This window comes from Oryzias latipes, chromosome 3 (assembly GCF_053564925.1).
Source record: "Oryzias latipes strain Hd-rR chromosome 3, Olatipes_Hd-rR_3.1".
In the NCBI taxonomy this organism is placed as follows: Eukaryota; Metazoa; Chordata; class Actinopteri; order Beloniformes; family Adrianichthyidae; genus Oryzias; species Oryzias latipes.
Genome location: NC_136239.1, coordinates 26,890,796 through 26,906,251, shown reverse-complemented (window position 1 = coordinate 26,906,251; position 15,456 = coordinate 26,890,796). Strand labels below are relative to the sequence as shown.

The window sequence follows — 15,456 nt, the reverse complement described above, 5'->3', positions numbered from 1 at the left end:
TAGCTTTGTGCACACAGTTTAGCATTTAAATTGTGTATCAAAAGAAAATGTCTCATTCGAAATCAGCGCCACACCTCTCACTGCAAAGTTTCCTTTGGGATGGTCACGTGGTTTTCTTCGCGTGGCAAACCATCTCCCTGAACAATATTGCTCCAATACTTTGACTTTAAATGTCGTCAATGTTTGTGTATGTTTGTGCAAGGCAAGTTCTGCTCTAGAGAGTTCTGGTGATCCACCAAAGGGCAGCTAAGAGTTCCTGACAGAATTTCCACAAATGTGACTGACTTATGACGAAACATGGGGGGAAAATAATCACTCGGAGGGAAAGGTAACATTTTCAGCCGGGGGGTAACGAGCTCGGCGTGGGTATTGGTAGACTTTTGCTTCGTGGGGACAGGCTGGGCCGGTCGTTGGGTCGAGCTGCTACGATGTGCGCCTGCTGCTCCGCGGAGCTCCGTTGGGGACGGGAACCTTTCGCCGGATGATGGACAGGAACTACCCGAGCTCCAGCTTTTCGGACGCGCTGGCTCCTCCAGCACAGACCGTAGCTTCGTGGGCCTATGAGCGCGACTCGGCTACCATCAAACCAAGGTAAAAGATTAAGGAGAGGGCGGGTCACTTTCCCAAGGAAATCTCGGTGATGGAGGGCCTAGCTTTGGAGGGGGAAGTACAGGAGTCCTTAAGGTTTTGAGGAACACCGAGGGGAAATGGAGAAAAATACTTTCACAGTAGAGTTCTTGAAACTGACTTGTCGAACGGCTTTAGCCAAACATTACCAGGCTCGATTTAGCTAGCAAATATCAAGTAACTAGTAAGTAACTACACATAAAAGTAGAGATTTGGTTATTGGTCATTTGACTTTCATAGCAACAGTGCTGTCGTTTTATCGGTCACATTTCTGAGCTACGTTCATCCTAACGCAAAACATGCTGGGTAATTAGCAAATAATGCTAGTTACTACTTGGCAAGAAAAAAATAATGTGATAGCTCAACATTTCCCCCCAGTGTGGCTAATTCATTTTTATAAACAAACTTGTCTTTCTGTTAAAATTAATTTAAACTGTTTCTTCACTAAATATAGAATTACAACAATTTTAAACACCCGCCCGGTAATCAAATGAGAAAACATTTTAATTTTAAAAATTACATTTGTTTCGGTCAGTTGATATTAAGCAAGAATATTATGAGCGAGGGCTTTCTTCTTGTGTGTTTTATTTGTTATGGATTTCAAATAAAATCCAATGACAGGTTTTTAGTTGTTGTTGTATTTTAGCCTGTTTACCTCCTTAGGGATGATAGTTCATTCTTAATTTTTTTAATCTGTCAGTGTCTCCACCACCACATTTTACCTACTTTTTAAATATTTGCAAATAAATATTTGTTTAGGGTTTTATGGTTGATTATTTACCAGTTTAGTTCTTACGGTTTGGTTCCATTTGTATCTAGGATTTGTTAAGAACATAATTATGGAGGACATTCTGACCAGCTGCAGTGTGGGAAGAATTCCCACTGTTTCGGTGAACAAACAAGAACCTGTTTGATAAATATAACCTGAATCAACATTATTTTTTTTAACTTATCCCAGTTCAGTGCCAGGTTAGTAAATGTCATTTGTTGTATCGACTGTAGCCTGGACATCTTTCTGAATTTAAGATCACAGAAGGCCATGAAGTTGGGCACACTTTTATGAAGATACGCTTTCAGATGATAAATTAACAAACTAATTTGATTGACACCTTTCTTGGATTCTTTTAACCTATGGAATTCTTGATCATTTGCTAGTTTGTTTTTCCTAAGTAAGGAAAAGTGCTTCATTTAATGCATCCTTAAGACTTTGAATTGCAGTTACTGTGTTTATTTTATTTTTTTAACTTGTAATACATACAATCTTATTTTTAAAAGTTTCTAACATGTAAATGCAAATGTTAATTTTTTTTTCTTACATTATGTTTTGAATCTGAATTATCTGTGCTCACAGTTATGGTTCCACGCTCCTTGATGGAGAGCTCCTCCAGCAGCAGAGTTATGCTCCCTCACACCAGCTTCCTTCATACAGTACCTCACACATCCCTGCTGGAGCAGGTGAGTTCTGCACTCTATCAGCTCTAGATATGTAGCTAAAAGTTGTTTACGTTTCTTTTTTTTCCCCAAAATCTTGGGCTATTTGCAATCATCGGATCCATTTCTTTTGCTGTCAGGAACACTTGAGTCAGGCAGCAGCTCCACTGTGACCTCAGTCATGAGCTTCCTGTCAGCCTCGGAGTCGAGAAGTCTTCAGGCTGGTCCTGCTAGTGCCTCATTGCTTCCTCCTTTTAGACCTCCATCGTGGACTTCTGGTGAGAATAGATGAAAGTAACTTTGACTTTGCCTATTATTTCACAGCAGACATTACAAAGAGGTAAACTACTTCTGCTCCGTTTTAGTGTTAAGCGGCATACAGTGGGGCAAAAATCTTTTGATTCACTGAGTTTTTTAGTGTGTCCCACTTTAAAAGCTGAGGTCTGCAATCTTTATTTAAATGGGAAGGACAGGATGTAAAAAGGAATCCATTGCATTGATTGCATTAAATTAATTATTTTATTTGTATAATGGTGCAGAAAAAATAATATGGTCAACAAAAATCTTTACCGCAATACTTTGTAATGTAACCCTGATTGCAACAATAAAGGTCAAACCTTTCCTTTAGTTCTTCACCACATTTGCACACCCTGTAGCTCCAATTTTGGTCATTCTTCCATGCAGATCTTCTCAAGAGCTGTGATGTTTTGGGGCTGTTGCTGGGCAACACAGACTTTGAACTCCCTCCACAGATTGTCTATTTAATTGAGGTCCAGAGACTGGCAAGACTGCTCCAGAACCTTTAAAAATGTTTTTTATGTTGCCCAGGTGATGTGGTTGTGATCATTTTAATGCTGGAACATCTGGCCACATTTCATCCTCAATGCTCTCAGTGATGGAAAGAAACTTTTACCTAAAATCTCATTGTACATGGACCTATTCATACTTTTCTTATCACAGGTCAGTCATCCTGTGTTCTGTGCAGAAAGAGTAGCCCAAAGCAAGCCCTGCATTTTGGTTTGATCTGATCACATGGCCTTCTGCCATTCCTCTTCTGGATCATCCAGATGGTCTCCGGAGAACTTTTGATGGCTCTAGACATGTGCTGGCTTGAGCAGGGGGCCTTTGGAGCTTTTGTTACTTTAGTACCAGCTCTCTTGGGGGCATTGACCAGTTATGGACCCCGTGTAGTTATGGAGTGTTTCCTCATCATTCACAAGATAATTTGTACCCCACACCAGGTGAGATCTTGCATGAAGCCCCAGGTGGTCTTGTACTTTTTCCTTTTTCTAATATTTGCTCAAACAGGTATTCTCTTTTCATCAAACTGCTTGCTTATTGTAGATTGGTTCATTCCAGTCTTGGTCAAGTGTACAAGCTTGTCCCTGGTGACCTTAGACAGCTCTTTGATCTGGGTCATGGTGGAGAGGTTGCAGTCTGACTGTTTAAGGGTGTGGACAGGTGTATTTGACATAGATTATGACCTCAAACAGGTGTCATTCACACAGGTAACGAGTAGAGGATTGAAGAGTTCCTTAAAGAAGAAGCAACAGGTCTGTCAGGGACAGAAACCGTCTTGTTTGTTGGGGCTAAATAATCATTTTCTGCACCATTATGCAAACACTTTTTTTTTATTCATACTTTGTTATTTCTTGGATTCTTTTTAACATTCTGCCTCTGAAGTATTCCTTTAATGAACATTACAGAACTCTCTCATCTATTTCATTGGGACAACTTGCAGAATCAATAACTATTCGTACAATTGTGTCGTCTGTAATGAAATCTTAGTAGTGAAAGTAATGAAAAACTACAGTGTTTTGCAAATATATTTTTTGTAAAGATAAACAAATGCGTTACTTTTTTGGGGGGGTTGGAAAATAGGGGCTTTAAAAACATACTGTAACGATCCAGCCGGACCGTCACTTAAGCGGGGAAGCAGAGTTGTCCATGCCCCATACACCGCACGACCCCAGACAGTCTCAGGCAGGAATTAACAATTAGCCAGGCAATAATTCCTTTTGAGCACCAAGTCCGTTTATTCCAAGACACACAAACAGCCAAACAGCATGGATGGTCACTTCAGCTTCCAGCCCTATGACTCAAGTTTTCACCTAAGCTCCCCACTTCCCATGAGCCTTATGGGCTGAAGGCGGGGCTAACCCCCAGGTCGCTACAATCCTAAAAATTCTACCAAAAAAAATAAATCTAAAGATCACACAGTTCAGATTTATTATTGACCGCTGAACCAGCCAATCAGAAAAAAGTTCATCGCAGAGGAGTTTCTTCACGGAGTAAAGTAGACCATATTTTATTCTGGTTAAAGTCTGTAAGGTTAACAGAATGTGACATGACAACATTCCCCTCGTAATGGCTTGTTTTAAAACGGTGCATTATGTCAGCCTCTAGCTCAGTCCCGCCACTTGAACTGGAACTATGGTCTATATTGAGCTAAGGAAATGTTATTGGTAGTGGCAGTGTTTCTGCCAAGAGTATGCTTTGGCCTGAGAACAAAATTAATCTTTTATGACTGTAATTTTTATTCAAATTTGAAATATAGAATTTGTGAAGCATTAACGTCTTTTTTGCCTGCAACAAAATTTTGATTAATTACAGATAGTCCATGTAACTTAAGAGATATTTAATACATGTTGTCCTTAAACATGTGTTAAAAGAATGAGTTGATGTAAAGTAAAAAATGATGTGATGCTGAGGTTGATTAGTTACATTTTAAAACATGTTATTACAAGTTATGCAAAAAGCAAGAATAGTCTTTTCATTTCTTTAAAAAAAAAATTTTGTTTTGGTTTTTATCAAGACAATGTTGTGTGTTATGTATATGTGTGTTGTGTATTGGTTAATTTGTTTTTATTTTGAATTAAATGTGTTTAAGAAATTAGGTTTATATCACTATAAGATGTTGATTTGTGTTTTTCCAATGCCAACATTTATAAAAGGAATTTTCTCTTTATAGGGGCACCTATCTTGTCTTATGTATATTTGGATGTTTTCTGTGCAGGCACCAACACCTCCACCACAGACCTGTACTTGGCCAGTCCTTTGCCCTCTACAGCCACTTTTCCCTCTCCTGCTGCTCTGTCATCATATCAGCACACAGGTGCCTACTCTTCCAGGAACTATGCCACCAGCGCCTCTCTGTCTCTTCAGGATCCTGCTTTCACGGCTTCCAACAATGGCCTTTTTTCCCACCACGATCACTTGCTTCATCTCAAATCTAGCCAAACTGTGCTTCCCACTGCCTTGGCCTTCAATCATCTCTCTGCCTCACCTCTAGGTTCAGCTCTTCCTGTGCAGTCCTCAACTTACCGCTCAGCCCAGGAGTCAGCGCCTCATCTCCTGCAACCCCAATTTAGCTTACTTCCCTCGGCGTTGCCCTCTCCTCACGGTGCTGCGCAGCCTTACGGGGCTACGGTTTTCTCCGGCTCTATTGAAAGAGCTTTACAGCGTGAATGTAGTGTAATCAAACACCATCAGAGGCCTTCAAGTGGCCACGCGCCCTCGGAGCAGTTGCCCAGTTCTGAGCACTCGCTACAGGGGTACTTTGGCCCAAGCGATGAAGCAGATGTGTCTTACCAGCAAGATAATAACAGCCCAGTGTCCAGCAGCCCCTCCACAACTGCAAACTCCAGCCAAGGTGTTTGCAGTTCCCCACAACCCAAAAGTGATTGTGTTACACAAACGTATTCCTCCACATCATTGCTGAAACCCGGGGACAGCTCCTTCAAACTTGCTCCGTCCTCAGAAAGGAATAAAGACATTCACTCTTTGAACCTGAAAGTAGGTTCTCCTGAGCATTACTCCTCCGATGACAAGGAAAACTCATTGATTGCTAATCAACAGGCAGTCCAGCTATCTAACCTGATAGCTGACAGTTTGCCTCAAACCTACATCGCTGCGCTCTCGCAGTCGCAGAGCTCGCATTCTCCTCCAGATAAACTCTCTTCTGTTTACACTACTTTGTCTTCCCTCTCAAGCCACTCAGAAAACATTGCTTCTGTTAGCCAAAATCTAGCTTACTCATCCAATCTTGGCCAGGAAGTTCATTATGGAGCGCATGTCCAGACCTTGTGTCAAGATGGTCCCACTGGAAGATACCCCACATCCCACTCTCAGGATGCATCTAGTTTTAGTTTTACATCTCAGGAGCAGTCTTTAGTTTCTCAGTCGCAAAGCTTCTCTTCGGGTCAGACACTTAACTCATCATACCCATTAACGTGTGGACAGACTCTTCCCACATCAAATTCCACCTTGGACTTTAGCCGTGTGCAAGATTCGGAGGGAGCCAAAGCCCATGATGTTTTATCCCAGACACAGACACAAAATGTTTTGCCTTCACTGCTGCCTACCTACTCCTCAACTCAAACCTTACAAAATGGGATTGGCTCCTCCGTACAGGACATAAAGCCAACATACGGCAAAGAAAAAATGGAAGAGCTTCCCTTCCAGGATATGGAGGCTCTACGGCAGACTTCCATGGTTTCTGCCAACAGTATGGCCTCTCATAACATTGTTTATGTTGTTTCAAAAATAGACGAACACAAGTCACAAAGTGTTATTCGAAGTAACTCGTGTGATGAACACCTCATGGTACTTAATCAAACAAATGTAGCAGAGGCGAAGGAGGAATTGATGGGTTCCGTGAGCCAAAACCAAATACATTTAGGTAACAACAATGCTATCGACACAAAGTCCACAACCTCCATTGTTGTGCCCTCGCTTTTACCCCTTTGCCCAGAGCAGCTCAAGCAGTCCCCTCCCCAGCTTCAACCAGAGCTTCATCAGCAAAACCAACATACTCAAAGCCAAAATCTGGCAGTGCACACACAGTTCATCACAGTCCCCAGCAACAAGGTTCTTCTCGAGTCGAATCAGATGATTTTTGTACAGCAGCCTCTGGTTCACCAGACTCGGAATAACTCAAAGTTGATATCTTTGCAAGGTTTCCAGCCCGCTCACAGTTTGGGTCCAGTCCACGTTCAGTACCTTCAGATGGATCGAGACCTGCTCGGACCCACTATTTCAGAACCACAGGGTCAGCAGGGAACCACAGTGTCTGAGCCAAACTCAGAATGCTCATCTGCTAAACACCACTGCAGCCAAGCAGCACATCAGCAGCCAACTGATGTCAAGAACCACTTTGCTCTCAATTCCATCTGCTTCCCAGAATCCATGCTTCTGACAGATGACAGAAACATTCTGTCAAATGTTGACGACATCCTGGCTGCTACGGTGGCAGCCTGCGGCGTCATGCCTCAGGACTTTAAAGCCGCAGCCTCTGCGGAGGCTGACATGACGGCGACGTCGAGTTCTGTTGATTCTAAAAGACATGTCCAGACGATTGATATGAGGCAAATGTCTGGTGGTTTTTCCTCAGCACAACAAGCAGTAATGGCTAATGCTGACTCTCACACCCTCAGCATAACACTAAACGGAGATCAGACAACTACGGACTGTCAGCACCAACCTGTTCACTCCAAAAGTACTGCTGAACTTGAAATAAACGGTGACGGGAAGAGCTCTGAGAGGGGTTATAGCTCAGAAGACCGGGTGTTTGACTCTGTCGTTGACCAGAACAAAGTTAAAGAGAATCCCAATTGCTCTGAAACTGAAAATAAATTCCTAATATGTCCAGATGGGGAAGACTCCCCCCAAAAAAAGGCTCGTTCAAAATCCCAAACCAAGCCAGGATGTCCCGAAGATGAGGGGGGATTGGCTAGATCCATCAAACGCAGCGGGCAAACGAAGCGGCAAAACTCCAAAGGAAGTGACGTCAGCTCACCAGCCGCGCCACAAACCGTGTATGATGGTTGTCCCCAACAAGAGAGGATCAGGCAGAAGATTCGAGAAGTGGAGGAGAAACAACCAGAGGTCAAACGTGGCTTCATTGGCTCCTTCCTGGACTTTATCAAGTCTGGCCCCAAACAGCAGTATTCGCAGAGCCCAATGAGAACGGTCAGTCGCCCAAGAAAGCCCTCCACCTCGTCCAAACCCAACATTTTGCCTGTTCTGCCTTGCAAAGTCCAGAATCTGCCTGGACCTTTGCTTCCTCAGGAGAGTCCAGCACTGAGCTCTCAGCAGAAACGCCTGGAGGACGACCTGCAGAAGAACTTGGAGACGCTGCCATCTTTCAGTTCAGATGAAGAGGAGAGCACTGGGAGAAACCAGGCTCTGAGGAACAGCATCACCTCAGCGCTGTCGTCTCTAGATGAATCCTCAGATCGGAAATCAAGGACAGGTAATGATGTCATGTTGAGAGATATGTGTTTGCTATGACAAACCAATCAGTCTGGATATTGCAGAAATATTAACACCATAAAAAACTGTAAAATACTTTTAAGGGTGGTAACTTACAGAACTTTGTTTGGTGTGAATCTTGATGTATTTCCAATCCTATCCTCTAGATAACCAAATTCACTGCTTGATGATAAGACAGGACCAAGTTCCCTCTGTGTCACGCGGCGTCGCTCACGCTTGCTTGCCACAGATCGTCTCTCAAGCTCCTATAGCAGCTTCAGTCTCAGAAAGGACTGCGATTGTGACCAAAGACCAGCATGCCGTGACCCCGTCAGGCCAGCTGGCCATGCAGCTGCTGACTGTGGCTGTGGAGGGACTGACAGACGAGGAGCTGTCCGACAGCGGGGGCGAGGGCATGTATCGGGAGAGAGATGAGTTTGTCGTCAGGAATGAAGACATCGAAACCCTGAAGGTACTTAAAGAGGAATTTATTTTTGTGTAGTGCCTCAAAACAAACTCAGATTGTTGCCACTTAACAAAAATATGAAAACTACTTATTTAGATAGATTCTTATGACAAGTTAAAGGATGCTCATAATTTACTTAATCAGGTAGATGAAGTTGCTGAAAATTGTGTGTTTTTGAGTGTGTTTTGCACCACTTTACATTTAAAAATGTTGTTTTTCAAACAGCTTTATTCTTATTTTATAAAAAATAAAATGGGAAAGTACAAATTGTATTCAATAAAACAAGAGGCTAATAAGAAAACACTTCTTAAAGGTACTTCACACTAAATCAGTCCGGTATTTATCCCCTTGACACTGATTGATGCAAATATGCATCAAACCGCTTCCACTCCAAACTTTATTTAACTTAGCATCTAATTGAACGCAGAAACATAAGTGATGTTTTTGTTTTTCATGCTGTAAAATAAATTCAGGCATCAATGGAGCTTTTATTAATGCTACATTTGGTCCTAATTGAACATAAGTCCTGACAGAACTCCCCAAATATTCACCATTGACTGACAAAGTGGTCTTTTAGATCAGGCTTATACAGAGAGATATGAAGCAGAAATGAAGTGGTCTAACTGAAAATGAGGTCACCCAGAATGGTGTGCATGGGATAAAGGTTAAATGTCATTTCGAAATAAAACTACACAAAACTTTGGTTCTTTTTGTTCACAAAACATCCCAGACGTGTTTTTTTGAACCTGAACAAACATCATAAGTAAATAGGTCAAGTAAATAGTAAATACTAAAGTTGTGTTTAGTCTGTGTTTGAAAATGTTTGAAACTGCATCAACTAAGGATGCATGTAAACACTTTCTTAAAAATGTTGGCTCAAATCTCGATTTTTGGGTCACAATGTTGTTTCTGTTCAATACAAAACCTCCAAAACTCAGAAAAGTCCTTTTTTTTTATTTGCCATGTGACAAGTAAGAATGAAGAAAACCATTTCAGGTGGCTTTTACTAAATCTGGAATAATGTAACAAAACAACAAATAATAAGTCCTTCTTAAATTTAGCCCAATCTGCATTTGACACTTGAAATGTACACCTAATGGTAAACAGTAGGGGCGCAATGATCCACTTTCTCCATGATTCGGTTCAATGGAGCAACGTTCTGTAGGGTTTTAAACCGAGAATTGTGTCTTCAGACTGAGTGTGCTTTGTGCTGCTTGTGTCCAGGTGACAATGATGGCTGGCAGGGAACCACCAGCCATCTGGAAAGTGCAGAAGGCTCTGCTGCAGAAATTTGTGCCAGAACTAAGAGATGGGAAAAGAGTTTTCTCTGCCACGAATAGCGTAAGAAAAAGATGCACACGCAAGTGTCGGACTGTTTCAAAAATGTCTACGCGTGTCATATATATCACTTTTCTGTGCAACAGTACCTTGGTTACTTTGGTGATGCCAAGACCATGTACCATCGAGTGTACGTGAAGTTTTTGGACACGGTTAACAAAAGGGAGTATGTGCGCGTTTGCAGTCGGAAGCCTCGCTGTAAGCCGCTGAGCTCGCTGAGGTAAATGCCGGACGCCAGCTTATGTCACTTCATGATTCTAAAACAATGAAGTTAGCTGTATTGTTATATTTCCCAGAGGAGTTCAAGTGAAAACCCTTCTGGGCTTGACGGCCCCGGCTTCCGCTGTGACCCAAAGTCAGAAGCCCAGAGTCAAACAGATGAAAGCAAAGGTAGAGCCACCCCCCAAGAAGAGAAGGAAATGGAAGGAAGAGTTTTCCCAGACTGCCTCTGGTTCATCTACTGAAGATGATGGTGGAAACCCCGTTTTTCTTTTTTTCTTTGAAAATACTGCTTTAAAATCCCATTTTAATGTTAGCCTGTGTATGTCCCACCCTCCTTCTGACGGCTTATTTCCCTCTGAATGCTCAGAGTCAAACCCTGCACTTTCATCACGGTTCCTCCAAACACGAACCATGAGGGAGACGTTCAGAAGCTTCGTGGAGCTCCTTATCAGCATCGCCTTGGACGAAGATGTGATGACAGCCCTTGAAAGAACAAATGGTCAGAGATAAGCGTTTTATGTATATTACAAGATTTGACCGTTAAAGGTTTATATTTATTTTTGTGGCTTTTCAGATGAGTTGCTGCTGCCGCACATGAAAAGAGTGGACGGGTTGATCACTGACAACAGGAAACGTCTGCTCCACAAACTGCACCTCGGGCAAGTCCTGAAGGTGAGTTGGGCATCAAACAGCCAACTGACTGAAAGTTAGTCATTTTCAAGACAAATAAACATCAACAACCTTTCTATCAGATGGCCCTGGACAGCTTTCCAGAGATCTCAGTGGTGACCGAGTTAAAGAAAGATGGGGAAACTCCAGCTTTTAAGGTACGCCTTAGTGGAAAGGCCTACAACAAGAAGACCATGAAGCCTCACAAAGTGCCGAGCAAAGTTCCACAGGTGAGTCAAATTTCTGTTTGTCCACCAGAGGGCGTACTGTCATTTGTTTTGTTTTTTTAGGTTAAGCTGTAAAATGGCTTTCTTCTTCTACTCTTATCTTGAATGTAGTTTTATACAAGAAAAGTGGAAACTATTTGTACCACCATAAATGATGTTTTGCCTCCCTTTTCCAGGAGTACACAGTGGACCAGCAGAAAACTCAGTGGTTCTCCCTGTACCATTCCTTGCAGCATTACAAATACCACACATACCTCACGTGTAAGGATGAGGTAGGATGCTGTTTTAGATCCTAATAAAATCCGATGGTAGTTTTCAGAAAGCAATAGTTTTTGAGGTGTGAGGTCTTTTGTTCTGCTGGCGTCCCTCAGATTGCATCTCTGCGGGTTCAGACGGGGAATCTGGGCCAGGAGGAGACTGTGAAGAAGTGTCTGGAGAACGGAGCGTGGGTAGAGGGACTCTTTGATCGCTTTGGAGAGCTAATCAATCAGGTGCAGCAGATCTGCAAATGATTCCGCTATGGCTCACACGGAAATCGTGGGAGAAAAAGGAGCGCCAAAAACGATACACGTGTAATGCTTAAAGACTTTTGCTTCGTCGTGGCAGTGAAGGTGAAGCTTTTCGTCTTCTCCAGCCTTTCAGTGAAAACAAATAAACATTTTCTATTCTCTCCCAACACCTGTCCCCTCCAGAAAGAACTTAACTAACAAACCGAGGACTTATGTTGGGATAATTCCAGATTGTGCATCTCCCTGTAGATTTGTTTAAAAAAACAAACAATTTTTATGTCTTTTTTTCCCCATAAATTTGCAAAGATTTTAGGCAAAAAACACCAACTCTTTAGGGAAAAACTTTAATAATAGGAAATGGAGCACAGTAAGTAAGCCTTCTGTTTTTAACCAGCCTACATGTGTTATTTCAGAGAACTCAAAGAGTTGATTTACTGTACAGAGAATCGATACATGAAGCATATCTGTAGTTGCAGACTTTTTGTAGAACAGCCATCATTTTGTAGTGGACTGCCAGCTCTTGTATATGAAATGTACATTTTGTATTAAACTTAAAAAAGGGGGTTTTCTTGAGAATCTGAGCATGTGCAAACTGAGCATGTGCGAACTGCAGGCGGGATGCGAGTCAGACGTAAACGCATCAAACTCTCTTTTTCCTAATAGATGCATTTAAATGAATCAGTGCAGTTGTTCTGCTGTTCATAACCAGAGTCTTAGGATAAAGTGGAATACGTGAATCTTTATATTACTTTATATGCATAGCACATTTTATGAGAAGTATCTATTTTTCTCAGAGGTTAAATTTTATTTTTGTTCGTTGTGGTTTCTAAGACATTTTGTCATAGCCTTTTCACAGTTTCCACAGAGGACTTTTTGAGTTGGTTACACGTTTTGTGATATCAAAAGTCATTGTTCTTTAAAAAAATGCAGTTTGTAAATAAAATGTCATATATTAGATATGTGTTTTCATATATATCTTAGAAAATATTGCTATTATTTTTGGGGATTTCTTTTTTTTATATTCTTTGAGTCACCAGGAATATATCCTTTTTATGAGGAACACTAGGAGTTTTTCTTAGAATACTGTCACAGTGAAAGTGGCGTCTTCAGAAAGGCTTTTACACGAATTCCCGGGGTCAGCCATGTTTATGTTTTCATAACATTGCAGCAGCTCAGGAAGGTCAGTTAAAGTTAAATTCCAGCTCGCCCAGAGTAACCACTCCAGTAGAGCGCACCAAGATGAAAATCTGCCCCCGTCTGTCAGCTTTGCTCTGAACTGCTCCGGCGATGTTCCACATTTGGACCGAACTTGCAAATGATGAATAAATAATAATAATAAGCAACCCGGAACAATGCAAAACATGGTGTAAGGGGTCGAGAATTCCAGATAAAACAACAGAGCGTTTGTGGTCCAACAGCAGCACTGTGACCACCACCACTGTCCTCTGTCCTTTACAGCAGGAGGACTGGGGGAGAAGGGCGGTCCAGTCTGAAAGCATTTGAGATTCCAACAGAGCCAACGCTCTACTGAGAGACTGCTGTCCAGATGCAAACATACCAGTTTGGAATTGTTCCATATGTAGGAGAAAGATCAAGAGGATCTTTGTGATTCTTTTCATACACAGTTTTGCATTATACTGCAAAATCAAAGTTTCATGTTTTCAATTTCTAAATGTCCATACACTTAGTGATCTTTTCTGCTGCAGTGATTAACTGTAGTATAGGTCATAGATTTTACTTACATAGGCGTGGCTCAGAAAAAGCCCCCAAACAATCTCCTTTAAAAAAAAAAAAAGAATTCTTCCTCTCTTGTTCTCTAACAGGACAAACTGCTTTGGTGAGTTTGAATGTTATCTGGTGCAGTAAATTGTTGAGGATATTTGTCATCGTCCTTACCAACACAGCAGTCATGGCTTCCTGCTTTATGTTCTGTGTTTGCAGTAAAACAAGTTTGACTCCGGAGCCGCGGAGGCCCTTAGACGACTCTCCAAAATACCAACACGTCAGACAGAAAACCTGTTCTCCCGTCAGCTGGAGCTCGAATGTTTCTCTTTTTGTTGTCGGGAATCGATGCACTGAGTTTCAAAGCAAATCGAGCAATACGTCATAAGGGCTCAGTTAATCCTAATGAACATGTTAAGTATTACCAAAACAATAAAGTTCGAATAAAGCACAAGATTTTTGTGAGTACTACAAATTTGCATTTGTATTTAAAGAAGAGGTTTTCTTTGAGCAACTTAAAGGGAAATCGTAATAATGAAACCACTACAGTCATTCTTAGCATGAATTGGTGAAATGTGCCACATTCTTCAACAGTTTATTCCACAGATTTTGTGATTTAGGGCTTACCTCCTAAGTCGCTGTGGCCTAGTTGATTTCTCTCTTGGGAATTTTTCATACACAGGTTTCCCCCAATAAAATGACCCAATGGTCACACTGAATATGTCAGGTCAGCAATTGAAGCGGTTTACTCCACATCTCTAACGTCCCCTTTGACAGTACCTGTGTTGGACAATCAGATCAGAGGCTCGGTTCATCAAATCTATGTTTGCTATATGTGTGTGTCTGTTTGCTTATGGGACATTAAAAAGATGTCCATGTAGATGACATCAAAAGCGGTGGCAGACCTCTTAAAGGCTGAGGCGCCCGCAGCCGCATGTTTGAAACCAGTCCTGTGACGTAGGTTACTGTGAGTGGAAATGAGGGTGCAGGATTTTTCTGCTCCTTTGTTGTTTTTATTAGATTAGTCATGTTTGTTTCATGTTTCTGTGTTATCAAAAGGTTTTCAGGGAGGCACATTATTAGATTTAAATCTTATGTAAAAGCATGAAAAATGTGCATGTCATGGAGCTAAAGGAGGAGAAAAAGCATCTCATGATGTGATCAGGTACAGAGGACATCTTATTTATAATGTAAAATTTTTTTCACACAGTCATCATAACATCTAATTTAATAGGTTATCACAATAAAATATACCAAAATAAAAACATTAATTAACACTATTTGGAGCAGCTTACCTCCTTTGTCTGCAGACATTTAATCAAGAATCCAAAACTTAATAGGAAACAAGTGCAACACAAGTTGACTCAAGAGGAAAACCAATCATTTTTGATGATCAGTTGCAGTCATTTGGGTGCAAACATGTGCAGGTGTAAGAAGAAATCTCACTAAACATTTATTTCAACCAAATCTGCAATATATGTGGATCTGTGGCAAACTGATTAAGACTTTGGATTCTTTTCCTGACTCTGTGTCTCAATTGTTCCTGTCTATTTTCTTTTAAACTCCTTTTCTACATCCCTTATACACTTGTGCCTTTTCATATTTTCCTTGGTAAGAAGCAACTAAAATATTTCTATGGATTATAAAGTTTAATAAACCCTCCTTGTCATGATTTTTATCATTGCCTTTACTCATTTTGTCTTCCCTAATAGGTTTTAGGAACTGTAAGTATCAACTTATAAATGATGGGATACTCTTTCAGAGACTTGGGGCTTTGTTTTTCTTAGCACAATCTTCAAACCTGAAATCTAGATTGTATAATAGTTTCTGAAGTTACAGGCTGTGAAACTGTCATATCTCAAGTTTTTAGTGTTTTTTTTTTTTTTTTTGGTGTTGGATTTTAAAATAATCTAATTATTTTGAATGAAAAATACCTTTTTTTTCCTCTTTGTGACTTGTTTGCGAAAATTAAAGAAATGTGACGACGGTTTTT

At 41.2% G+C, this 15,456-nt stretch overlaps 1 protein-coding gene across 4 annotated transcripts; it reads left to right on the top strand.

The window, feature by feature from the left end:
• Positions 1-54: 54 nt before the first annotated feature.
• Positions 55-15,135, top strand: qser1 (glutamine and serine rich 1). 4 transcript variants are annotated; one of them, XR_911248.4, is made up of 14 exons: positions 55-591; positions 1,979-2,082; positions 2,199-2,336; positions 5,075-8,311; positions 8,478-8,782; positions 10,001-10,117; positions 10,201-10,334; positions 10,411-10,586; positions 10,704-10,835; positions 10,911-11,008; positions 11,089-11,235; positions 11,409-11,504; positions 11,604-11,843; positions 13,683-15,135. XR_911248.4 is itself a non-coding variant. In XM_011491999.4 (14 exons), exons 1-14 carry the CDS (start codon positions 482-484, stop codon positions 13,683-13,685), a joined length of 4,917 nt encoding a protein of 1,638 aa, XP_011490301.1. In that variant the 5' UTR covers positions 55-481; the 3' UTR covers positions 13,686-13,919. The 4 variants fall into 4 exon arrangements, 3 of the variants coding, with proteins under 3 accessions (XP_011490301.1, XP_011490293.1, XP_011490308.1); XM_011491999.4 differs by having other exon boundaries at positions 11,604-11,723; positions 13,683-13,919; XM_011492006.4 differs by lacking the exon at positions 13,683-15,135 and having other exon boundaries at positions 68-591; positions 5,075-5,173; positions 5,351-8,311; positions 11,604-12,696.
• Positions 15,136-15,456: the final 321 nt, after the last annotated feature.

What these genes read in the sequence shown, in the direction of transcription:
- qser1 (XM_011491991.4), top strand. Translation starts at nt 482, where the DNA reads ATGATGGACAGGAACTACCCGAGCTCCAGCTTTTCGGACGCGCTGGCT. An exon ending in AAGCCGCTGAGCTCGCTGAG is followed by an intron (nt 10,335 to 10,410) that starts GTAAATGCCGGA and finishes TATATTTCCCAG; the next exon opens with AGGAGTTCAAGTGAAAACCC. An exon ending in ACCTCGGGCAAGTCCTGAAG is followed by an intron (nt 11,009 to 11,088) that starts GTGAGTTGGGCA and finishes CCTTTCTATCAG; the next exon opens with ATGGCCCTGGACAGCTTTCC.